Raw genomic sequence first — 12,558 nt, forward strand, 5'->3', positions numbered from 1 at the left:
TCCTGGGAAAGCACCAGTTTAGAGGAAAGGAGAGATGCAGAGCTCAGCATAATCAAGATGGTCCAACAAGCAACCCTCTCTCAAGAAATACAGGGCATCCAGTGTCATAAGAACTCACAAATCAAAGACAAGGCCAACAAGTTACACAAGTTGGGTCCATTCCTGGATGACCAAGGTATCCTCAGAGTCGGAGGCCGCTTAACTCATGCTGCTCTTCATCCACATGTGAAGCATCCAGCTGTTCTCCCTAGAGACAGTCACGTGTCGGCATTACTCGTCAAGCACTATCACGAGAGAGTGCACCATCAGGGACGGGGAATGACCATAAATGAGATCCGATCCAATGGTATATGGATCCTGGGATGCAGCAGGGCAGTGTCATCCCATATTTACAAATGCACAACGTGCAGGAAGTTCAGAAGATGCACAGAACAACAAAGGATGGCAAATCTCCCGGAAGATCGAATGGAAACAACCCCTCCATTTACTTACTGCGGGATGGACTGCTTCGGGCCATTCCACATCAAGGAAGGAAGAAAAGAGTTAAAGCGTTATGGACTCTTACTTACCTGCATGTGTTCCAGAGCAGTGCATATTGAAATGCTCGACGACTTGACCACAGATGCCTTCATTAACGCTCTGCGTTCATGCATCGCTATTCGTGGAACAGTACGGCAAATAAGGTGTGATCAAGGGACAAACTTTGTTGGTGCCAGGCGTGAGTTCATTCAAGCATTAAAGGAGATGGATCAAGAGGAACTCAAAGAACTGAGATGTGAGTTCATCATGAACACCCCAGCTTCAAGTCATATGGGTGGCGTCTGGGAAAGACAAATTCGCACTATCAGAAGTGTCTTGACGTCCATTCTAGAACAGTCAGCCAGACAACTTGACTGCTCCTCACTACGAACGTTCCTATATGAAGTTATGGCGGTTGTAAATAGCAGACCTCTGACCACTGATCATCTGAACGATCCATCCTGTCCAGAGCCCTTGACACCAAATCACATCCTGACCATGAAATCCACGATCATCTCTCCACCTCCTGGAAAGTTCGTCAGGGAAGATCTGTACCTCCGTAAAAGATGGCGCAGAGTTCAACTCTTAGCCAACAACTTTTGGACACGGTGGAAAAAGGAATACCTCCTCAATCTCCAACAGAGACAGAAGTGGACCAAAGACCGCAGAAACGCTAAGGTCAATGATATTGTCATTTTGCAAGATGATGCTACACCACGAAACCAGTGGAAGTTAGCAAAGGTTATTGAAGTGTACCCAGGAAAGGACGGAAGAGTGAGAAGGCTCAAGTTGCTTATCGGCGATTCAACTCTGGATGAAAGAGGAAAGCGCATCTCTAAACCTGTTCATTTGGAGAGGCCCATCCATAAGACAGTTACATTGTTGGAAGCAGACTGAAGACTCCAGCATCCTCTAGTCACTCTTTCAACTAGTTCTTAAGTTAAGATAATAAGTAAATAGTTAGTACTTTGAAATTAATATTATGTGCAGTTTATATGCAGTATGTGTGTCTCCAAGCTGTTCTGAGAAATCACTTGTGATTTGGTGGGAGTGTAACTGCCTCTCAGCTTTAGTTAAGTTTGTGACTATTTTTTTGGTTCCTACCTAAAATTAATAGGATATCGTAGAGGCGGAACTAATTAGCGCCATCCTTGTGTTCCGCACGTAATTAAAGGGGGCACAACATCTGAAGTGTAGAGCTAAAACATAGCATCGCAAGAGCTCTCCGAGCTAAGTAAATATTAAGAATATAAAGATATCTAAATGTATATTATCCGAGTAAAGAAGACAAGGAAGAAGGCTTTTGAGATTTAGCCCCTCCTAAGTAGGAAGCAGCCTACGAGGTATGTTTCTTTTGTATCCAGTTGTCTGTGATATATTTCATGTGCATAGCTTGTGTTAACTAGTGTGTAACTATAACGGCACAAACTGTATTCAAGACATACATACATGCATTGTATTTATAATTTCCTTTTATTTTTTTTTCTCTCTTTCAACCCAGTTCTCACGGGTTGACATGATATGTTGTTGAAATAAAACCCCGTTTTTTAACCAAGACCTCGTGCTTCGTGTTGACTACTGGAGGGAGCTACAATGAATACACTGTTCAATGTGTATCTTTCATTACAAATGAATGTGAGTGTTGTAAATGTCCATTTTTTATATAATACAATTCAAGAAAAACAAATAATTTCTTGTTGTTCCTGTGGTGAGTTGAATCTTCTGGCCTGGCAGCACAATCAGCAACTGTATGTTCTTCATAAATTGTTCTTGTTGAGCAAATATGATGTTCTTGATTTATTCTTCTATTCGGGTTTTGAAAGTATGAATTCCATTAAAAAAACCTAAATTAACTCATATTTGGTTGCATTTATCATCTGAATCAAACCCAGATCTGTAGTGACTGCAGCTATTCTCAGCCTCAGGAGAGTCGTCTGTGGGCCGCAGGGGGAGAGGGGGACTGGCTGTCTCATGTGGTTTTTGACATTGTTTACACAATCAAGTAGGATGGTGAAGGATTAGGAACACTTTAGAAGTAAATTCATACTCAAATAATTCGGGTTATGAGGCCACTTATCTCAGTTATTTTACATCACTAACATATCAGCTATACGATGCAATGTTATTGAGTACTGCTTTTATAGTTCTGGATCAATTTTAATTACTTTAATGGAGTATGAGTATGTCCCTGACATTGACCTCTGGCACTCTAATAGTTGACTTAGTCATAAGACCAAATAGAAAGTTTACAAATGAGAGGAAGCCATTCGACCCATCGTGCTTGTTTGGTGTCCATTAATAACTAAGTGATCCAAGGATCCTATCCAGTCTTATTTTGAATGTTCCCAAATTTTCAGCTTCAACCACATCGCTGGATAGTCAAAGTAAAGTACAAAACAAGGAACAGTTTTTCATTTTGAACTTTCAATTGTGAGAAAACCTAAATTCTATTTTATACATTTTAGACTAATGTTAAGAATTGGAAGCCACTAATCTATTGGTACTAAAACTGCACACGTATTATTATGGTATGATCCGAAGACCAGTCTCCAGTTAAATTAATTACATTTGCTACAACAACAAAAAGATCATAAACAAATGTGCGTATCATCCGATCACCAATGTGAGTATGCAACAAGTGATCAGATGAAATGTATTACTTGCAAACCAGAACTGAAAGCAGGGCAAATGTGGTAACACTTTAGTTTACGTATCCATTATTACTGTGAATGAACACTGTGTAGTGCTGTTATATAGTAAGAGTGGGTTTTCCCCAATTGCATAACTCTTATAAGATGTTTGACCAGTAGAGCTCAAATCATTAGAATAGATCAGAAACAAAGACAAGTTCAAAATATACAAACAACTCTTTATTATAAAAGAAAGGTACACTGACAATGCTAAATTACTAAAATAATAGATACTATAGGCAGTTAGATCAGTTTTATGAGAAACAGTGTCACCTGTGGGACATTAAGAAAAATGTGTGCTAGTCTATTTAGGTATTTTGTTCTAATTTATGTTTTTTTGTTTGGCCTTTTTCACTTATTCACTATATTTTTATATATATTAAAAGTTATGTTTTATTTGTGTTTGTTTTTTCACTGATTTCTTGAGGCACATGAGTTTTATTGATATTTAATTAATTACATAATTATTGTACTCAGCTAATCATGCATTTACAAGAGGGTGAACCCGCTGCCTCGAGTTCATGGAGGTAACCTGCAGATAATTACACCTGTTAGACTGAGGATAAAAATCTTTTCTGGTTTTAGGGCAGTGGAGCAAATATATATTTGTCATGGTTCCCTAGCACTCACCCTCTATCCCCGCTAGAGGCCGCCATTTCCCTGCCTTCTCCCTGCTCTCATCATTCAATCAGTCTATTAACATTCCGGAAACCCTTGTGCACTTGTTCTCTCACCCTCTGCTCCCATTCACCCTGCACTTCACAAACCTGTTTTTCTGTTCCATTTATAATCCCCTCAGAATCCCAAGAACCTTTCCAACAGTGTGTGTCTATGTACTAGCAAATGTAATTGCAAGTGTAAGTGATTTTGACTAATATGGGGGTAATGTACTGAATTTGTTTGGATGTGTTAGTGTGTGTCCACAGGATTAATAATGTGTCAGTGTGTGTATTGTAGTGTGCGTGTGTCAGTGTGAGTGTGTGTCTCTTCTGTGGTGTCCGCTCATCTCTACAAGGAGTCAGGCTTATTTCAGTGGAAAGTTTCAGTTTTAAACAGACTCGCAATTTAAGAAATCTGTTTTGGTCCAGAAGTCAGGAGCCTGTATATTGAAGACTTTCTTCACTATGGAGACAGAGAGACCGAAATATTTGAACCTTGTGGAGGAATCCAGGACACAAAACGGCACCCTGTCCCATCCCCAATGAGAGAGTGAGTGTCAGAGCTACAGCTCCAGTTGGCATCAGAAATTGTTCACACAAGAGCTGCTCTAATAAACCTCGAGCTTCTCTGTCAGCGAAGGTTCAGGTCCCTCCAGAGCTGGACAATGGCAGTGAGGCCAGCTGATTCTCCACCAACCTGTCTCTGAGATTGTTACTAGTGCCTCCTTGCACTAGTCCTCCAGTGGAGTGTCCTCCAGTCACTCTTTCAGGTCAGAGACAACTTTCCCCACAGCCTCGAGAGAGAAGTGTGATCTGACAGTAATGTTGAGTGAGTCTGCAGCTCCAGGAGCGGCACAGAAAGACTCCCAATTCTACAGCAGAGAGAGAGAAAGACAGAGACTGGTTCAGATCAGTGTCTCTTCTCCACATCTCAGCAATCTCCTGCTCCAGTCTTTCTAGGAGTCCCTCAGCATGACTCACTGCAGCCGTCTCCTGAGCTCTGATCATCTGTGTGACCTCACAGCACCTTCTCTCAATGGAATTGATCAGCTCAGTGAAGATCCTCTCACTGTCCTCCACTGCTGTCTGTGCAGAGCTCTGAGTGAGGAGACGCACAGGGGTTATTACAGAGGAACAGCACTGACATTGGACTGTACCTCATCTTATATGCTCCAGTCTATTGGTATGTGTGATGTGTTGGTGTGTATTAATGTCAGCTCCTCCTCTGGTCAGTACCCACCTTGAGTGCCTCCACTGGCTGTCTCAGTGTCTTCAGCTCCTTTGCTCTCTGCTGGCATCTCTGCTGGGTGTGTGTCTGCATCGTGTCCAGCTGCTTCTGCGGAGAAGTCATATTAAGATATTGATGTGTTATTTATGGATTCAATGGATTGAAGCTGGTCCCAGTATTGATGAAAATGCACTGGAGATCTCTGAGGCAGGTTGACACAGCACTCACTTAACCCTTTGTATCTCTCAGCTCATGCAATACAGTTTATGGTGTATTCCTGCACTCTGCACTGCTCTGTGTCCTGTACCTGAAGTGTTCCCTCTGTTTCACAACAGATTGTGAATGATGCATTTCTAACATAGTGTGATAGAATCTGCACACACACAGAGCTCCCAGTACAGAGTTGCAGTCCTCACCTGTTTCTCAGTCCTTTCTGCTGTTGCTGAGACTGTATTGTGGCCTTTGTGATCATCCACCATGCATAGATAACAGATACACTTCTGATCAGTCCTGCAATAGATTTCCAGCAATTTCTGATTATTAGAACAGAGAACATCATCGAGATGCCCAGTGGCATTGACCAGCTTGTGTCTCTTCAATGGAGCAAATTCATAGTGAGGCTGGAGGTGAGTCTGACAGTAAGAGGCCAGACACACCAGGCAGTGTTTCACAGCTCTCAACTTCCCCTCAGTGCAGAAATCACATGGCAAATCTCCAGGTCCAGCAGGACACTGAGCAGGAAGAGGGGCATTAAGCTGTGACTTCTTCAGTTTCTCCACCACCTCAGCCAACATGATATTTCTGCCCAGAACAGGCCGGGGAGTGAAGGTCTGTCTGCATTGTGGGCAGCTGTAGATTGCTGTGTGATCATCCTGGTCCCAGCAGTTCTTAATACAGCCCAGACAATAACTGGGTCCGCAGGGAATAGTCACCAGATCCTTCAATAAGTCCAGACAGATCGGACAGCTGAACTGGTCCTGGTCCAGCAAAACATCAGTTTGTGCCATTTCACCACAGGGACTGAGAGGCAGAGAGATAGTTTCAATCAGGCTGTTTCAGCAGAAACAAAACTGAACTGTGTGTGGGAGTGACTTCCTGGATCTGCACAGAGCTGCAGAAGGTGTGGATTCTGGTGAGAGGCAGACAGAGGGAGTGAAAACACAGGCAGGGAGGGAAGGAAATGGTGCTGTAGGACTCGACAATGGATTTTTACTGTCTTGGTCTCGGTACACTGAGGTAGTGGGCCGGATTTGTTCAAATGAGACCTCATGTGGGCCGGATAATGTTTTGCTAAAATCAATTTGACACTATTCATGGATATTTAGGCTGCTTGTGGATTTATTATTTGGAATCATTCAAGAAAGCCTGCAGATACCAACCAATGCATTGTTGGCACATGAAAATAACACACAATGTATTATTACATAAAGCAAAAGAGAAAACTGCAACAAATACATGTTGAACAGAAAACATTTTCCTATGCAACATTGACAAGAAGTGCAACAAATAGCCGATCATAAGTGCCATAGAAAGCATGTTTTCTATTAATATTAAGTGTTAATAATTACATATTGTTTTTGAATATCTGTGTTATTCATTAATTATACATTTGAAAGAATGCAGGTTATAGTTATAAAACGCCAAATGTCTGTCCAGGATAGCTGTACCAATCAATCAGAAATTGCATGTTTGCACATGAAAACAGCAAAATGTAAAATCACAAAAAGTAGAAGAGAGAAGTGTAACAAAATTGCCTATTATAAGTGCCACAGAAAGCATTTCATACAACTATGAACAACAATAATTACATATTGTGTTTGAATATCTGAATAATTCATTAACCATACATTTGTCCAGAATAGCTGGTTCAGAAACCGTGGTTAACGCAGCTGCCCTGTGATCAGTAGATTTAGAATCCAGTGTGCTATAGGGAGGCTATGACATTTTCATTTGCTGGTTTGAGCTCAGATTGAGTGGATACAGCGATTACCTGCAAATAAACATGGATTGGAAACGGAGATTGAAGAGAGCTCGTTTTGGAAATGCCGTGTAAATGAACATGACTGATTCAGGGGCATCAGTAATACTGGGAATGATAGATCATTCGTGGGTTTGCGCCAGTGGTGTGAACACACTGCGAGTGAAACGCCAGGTCCAAATGGCACTGAGTGCTTTTACTCTACTGATCAATACGCGATTGATACTGCAGATAGTACAGAGTGCAATAGTGCAGGCACATCGCACACAAAATAATGATTCATGGACATTATCAGTGGAAAAGCATTTTTTGCAATGTTATATATTCATGGAGTAAAAGTGTTCACCGGAGAGGGCTGTCAAAATGCAGTGTGAGTATGAGCTCATGCAGGGAAAGTGTAGGAACATGTCCTGTGTGGACTGTCCCGAGCTGTCAGGTATGCAGCCTAAATATAAATAGTAAATAGTTTATTGAAATACAAATCTACAGTGAATGAAAGCAGTGTATGTTGAAAACAAAGTTTACACAATGTTGAAAATGTTTACTTTAGTGTACATTTATGTTTTGAAAAATGCAAGTTATTTTTGAACTATAAATATTGCTATTGAGCATTATTCCAATATTTATGTTTACACCTGTTTCATTCTCTTATTGTATGCCATTTTTTAGCTTTTTGCTTGTTGTAGGCTATGTAGTTATTCATGTTTTGACTGCAGTGTGTGCTTTTAGAAAAAGTGATTTGTTATTTATAGCAATAATATGAATGTTTTATGATTATATTTCAATTTAAATACTACATTTGTGCTATGTAAATGTTGTACTTGATGTTCATTAATATAACTTCTGAGTTTTATACAATGGTTTGCCTTTGATTGTCATATCACAGCTGTTAAAGAGCTATCGGTTACAATGACCGGCTTTGGCGCTTGTAGGTAGTTCGAAATGTCGGCACTTCTGGTGTTAATTAATGTATCATTTCATAGAAACCTCTTACTTTGCTTATTACACATAGTTGATAATAACTGTATGCAAACGTTTTTTTTGTTTGTTTGTTTGTTTGTTTTTTTACCCAAAACATCTCGGGCTGGATGAAACCTGCTGGCGGGCCGTATCTCTGACATCTCTGCTCTAGACATTCTCCTCTCCACTTTGACTTCTGTTTATTATGATAAGAGGAACACCCAAACAGATCAATAGCCCACAGATACCAGTTTGCTTAGTGTTTGCTTGTGCATTTCCTGTTCTTCTCTCAAGGCTGAAGATGTTACATTATAGTGATTGATTACCTCATTGTCCATTGTTAAAGAAAATTGTGAGATTGGGCAGTTTGTATGCCATAACAGGAAAATGCCTGCTTCCATGATGACCCCTTTCCTCAGGAAGTCAGCCACAAACATTCAGAAACCTGATCTCAAGACAACTTTGGGAAACCTGTGACTGTCCCTGCCCACAGACCCACATGTCATGCATTGTATAAAAAGCTGTTAACCTCTGCTGTTCAGAGAGACCCTGCTGAGCCTCTCAGGCCTGCAATGTAAAATAAATACATCTGTGTTATCATCTGTGCATCAAGACTGGGTTCTTCAATTGGTGTCATGAACAGGTTCTGAACTTGCCTCCACTCCCAGGACCAAAAAGGGTGAGTATTTTTATTCTACCACCCTGCATACTTAGATTTGGTCTCAGGATTTTTTGAGGCTCTCAGAGTGTAATTTAAAATTGAACCTGTATGGTACAAGAGGCACAGGGGATAAAGGGTAAATGTGTGACTGTACAGTTTGTTTGTTATGTGTGTTGTGTGTTATTGACTGCGCAGCGGAGGTTCTCAGTAGGGGAGAACTCCATGTTGAGACAGATCTGTGGGGATTGATGCCAAGGGAACCAAATGGCATGGCAAGGCCTACTGAGCCCCATGTTACACAAGGAAATCCTTGTACGCTAAGGCCAGTGTTAGTGGTGGTCAATAGCCAGACAGAACCTGAGGTACTGTGTAAATCCCCATTGCTGGCAAAAGATAGGATTGGCATAATGGCATTACAAAATGTGTCTGTCTGTGAATTCCTACAAAAGAAGTTTAAAAATGTTAAACTTAAAATGGTAAAGACAGAGTGGGATCCTGACTGGACTCCCAGGTAAAAACAAGATAAAAACTGACAAAGTTTCCATGATTTCTTGTTTGAATAATAGGAATTTAGAGAAGAAATTGATCACTATGGATCAAGAAAACATAAAAGTAGTTAAATAATTGAGAGATTATTTTGCATCTTATTTTAAATAATAAGAAGCTTCATAAATAAATAAATAACAAATAAATAAATGATAAGGGCTGTTTGTGTCACGGTTGCCTCGTGGGAGGACCGTAAAGCTTTAGGAGATAGGACCCAAGTGCAGAGCTAGTACAATGAGCTGACAGAAACCAAGGAGAATCCAAAGGTGTGGTCAAGGTCACTGGCTAAGGTCGAAATCCAGGTGGTCAAGAGAGACAGAGATACAGGACAGAAAGAGAGATAGAGACAAAGACAGGACTGAGAGCAAAAGAGGGAGGACAGGGAGCGAGAGAGGGAGACAGGGATACAGGACAAAGATAGAGAGAGACAGCAGGCACTAGGGAGAACAAGGAACCAGGCTTGGTGATGCAGGCAGAGCTGACAACACTTCACCAAGAGTGAGGGCAGTGAGGGGTTTATAAAGGAGAGTAGAAACTAGGAAGACAAGAGCAGGACCAATGAGAACAAAGGACAGGAACAGAAGTGCACAAGGGTGTGTAGGAATGTTAATTGACAGAGAGAAAAAAGGAAAGCAGTGAAGGGAGCAGGAAAAGGCGAAGGAACATTGGTGGCCTCTAGTGGGGAAAGAGGGTCAGGGCTAGGGAACTGTGACACAAATCTGATATCTGAATTATCTTTAAATATCAATGTGTATGTGCTTTGTGTGTTTATGTATATGTATTGTATGAAGGTTATGTAAGGTAAATGTCTATGTTTTGTATGCATTGTATTTGTAATATGTGCATAGTCCAGAATAAGACTGAGAATGGAAGTAATGATAGGTTATTATCATAAACCCGGTTACATGAAAAAGAAAGACAGCCACAAACATTCAGAAACCTCATCTCAAGACTGAATTGGAAGAGCCTTCTGACCTGCCAATCATTGAAAGTTTGTACCAAAGCTGCCCAATAGGGGCCCTGCTGTCAGGAGGAAGACCCGCCCCCGGCGTCTCTGAAAAGTCTCCTCCTGACTGCAGCTCCCTGCCATTTCTGCCATCAGGAAGGTCATCTGGTCGAGCGACCCCTGAAGGGTAATGGCTGTCTTTCTTTTTCAGGGAACCGGGGTTATGATAATAACCTATCATTCCCTTTCAAATCGAAAGACAGCCACTACCGAATGGGAAGACTATACCAGAGCTGTCGTGAGTCCTGACACCTGAATAAGCCTAAAACCACAATGACAAGGATAGCAGAGGGCTAGCAGTTGGCACCTGGTTGCTCAAGCCTGGGTGTAGCCGGTCCGCCACGTTGAGGCGGTTGAACCTTGTGAAGGTCTGTAGACCAGACCAGGTCGCAGCATTGCACAGTTCTTAAAGTGTGGCACCATGAAGATGAGCCCACAACTTGGCTTGTCCCTTCGTTGAGTGCACTGAAATGTGTTCAGGCATGGGAACATTAGCAGTCTCATAGGTGAGCCGGATCGTGTCTGCCACCCAGTGCACCAGTCGCTGTTTTGAAACCGCCCGCCCTCTGGTGGTGGAACCGTAGCAGACAAACAGCTGGTCGGATTTGCGGCTCTGCGCAGTCCTCTGCATATAGCACCTTAAACCCCGGACAGGGCAGGGTGTATGTAGTCTGCGGTCCTCATCCGATTCGTGTGGAGGGGGAAGGAAAAACTCCAGGACAACAGGCTGGTTTGTGTGGAATGCCGACACGACCATCGTCCTGAGAGTGACTGTTGTTGCTTCCCAAAAAGATCAGACAGGCTTTATCCACAGCACCGCTCAGTCCTTTCAGCACTAATTCCAAGTCCCAGGCTGGAATTGTGTCCTTTGTAAGAGAATTTGGAATGCTTGGTTTTTCAGTCAATCTAAATAAATAGTTGAATTGAAAACTCATAGGTCAATTGGTTTCTCTTTTAAGATTCTTTTTAGAGGGAAGATGCGGTCAAGTCACAGATGTGCAATAATCATTTATTTTGACAAAAATAGGAAACTAATATCATTCAATTATATTACTGAAAATAAGTAATATTAAGCTTCTGCTGGATTACAGTAAGAAACAGATAATACCCATTTTCTTCTTTCTCCTCACAGTACAGCTTATAGGCCAGTCTGGTCAGGCAGGAAGCGGTGTGTCTCTCTCTGTCTCTCCTCTCCAGCTCTGTCTTGTGTCTCGTTGCAGGATGAAGAAGTTAAGAGAACTCAAATTCTCTTTGTTTTCCCTTTTATAAGGTTTCCTTCCAACCAATAGCATTTTGCCACCACCATGACTTGGGTGCCTTATGCTAAAGTAATTTAGAAGTGGGGGTCATTTTGAATTTGGCTAGGAGCCAATCAGAGCTCATAAAGATAGGGTTACCAGGGCTACCAGGGAACTTAGATAAAAGGGAGGAGGTCTGTTTCCTCTACCAAACCAGATGGTATAGAATTTCCCATAGAAAAATATATTCTAACAAATAATATCTTACACCTTTATTGGTGGTCTCAAGTATCTCGCACCTTTCAAAAACTGGATTGCCAGGAAATGGGCTCCCGGGGAGATATTGTCAATTTTATCGTGACATGCCGAGATGACAACCAGATAAACTTTCAGCGTGGATGCACATTTTCCATCTTCAAGCAGCTGTTGCAGGAAGCACAGGATTGTCAATATGGGGCACAACACCGGATCCATATGCCTCGCTATACACCAGTTCTGAAAAACTGACCACTTGTAAGTGTATTAGAGTGTATTCGGAGGTCTGTTTAGCGGGGTGGGGGTGGCGATGACGGCAGTGTCCCTTCAGGGACGATCCTGCGGCTTCGCAGTGGACTGTCGGGCTTCTGTCTTGCCCTTCGGCTTCCGGCTGGATAGCCTACCTTTCCTTCTTGCCTGCGGCTGGCTTCTGCGGCGTTGCTCAGGCTGCAAGCCACTAGATTGTTGTGGTCTGGGTTGAGGCCTCTCCTGCCTCGGCCAGGGCCTGACGGGTTGCTGGGATCCCCATAAGCGCTGCTGCGTCTGCCGCCTAACCTGCTGGAAATCAGCATATTTTGACGCTGTCTCCTTTGCCTTTACCGATCGTTCGAAAGAGAGATCCACTGTTTCTCCGAACGTCTGGCCCAGGGTGATGGGAGCATCTAGGAGGATGGACTTCTCCTTCTCCTGGAGCTTTGCCTGCGTCAGCCACAGATGGCATCTGGCTGCAACCATAGCTGCGAGAGATCTCCCTGTGGCCTTCACCCCTTCTTGCAGTAAGTCAGTCATGTAGGCATTGACTAGCTCCATCTCCTCTA

The 12,558-nt window shown here is 42.4% G+C and overlaps 1 protein-coding gene across 1 annotated transcript; it reads right to left on the reverse strand.

Annotated features, from left to right (window-relative positions):
• Positions 1-2,440: 2,440 nt before the first annotated feature.
• On the reverse strand, positions 2,441-6,103 carry LOC136766981 (E3 ubiquitin-protein ligase TRIM47-like). The gene is made up of 4 exons (XM_066720957.1): positions 5,513-6,103; positions 5,109-5,183; positions 4,770-4,966; positions 2,441-2,453 (listed from the first exon to the last, which is right to left on the reverse strand). Exons 1-4 carry the CDS (start codon positions 6,101-6,103, stop codon positions 2,441-2,443), a joined length of 876 nt encoding a protein of 291 aa, XP_066577054.1.
• Positions 6,104-12,558: the final 6,455 nt, after the last annotated feature.

The sequence above is a fragment of the Amia ocellicauda genome, chromosome 13 (assembly GCF_036373705.1).
Source record: "Amia ocellicauda isolate fAmiCal2 chromosome 13, fAmiCal2.hap1, whole genome shotgun sequence".
Taxonomy (NCBI): domain Eukaryota; kingdom Metazoa; phylum Chordata; class Actinopteri; order Amiiformes; family Amiidae; genus Amia; species Amia ocellicauda.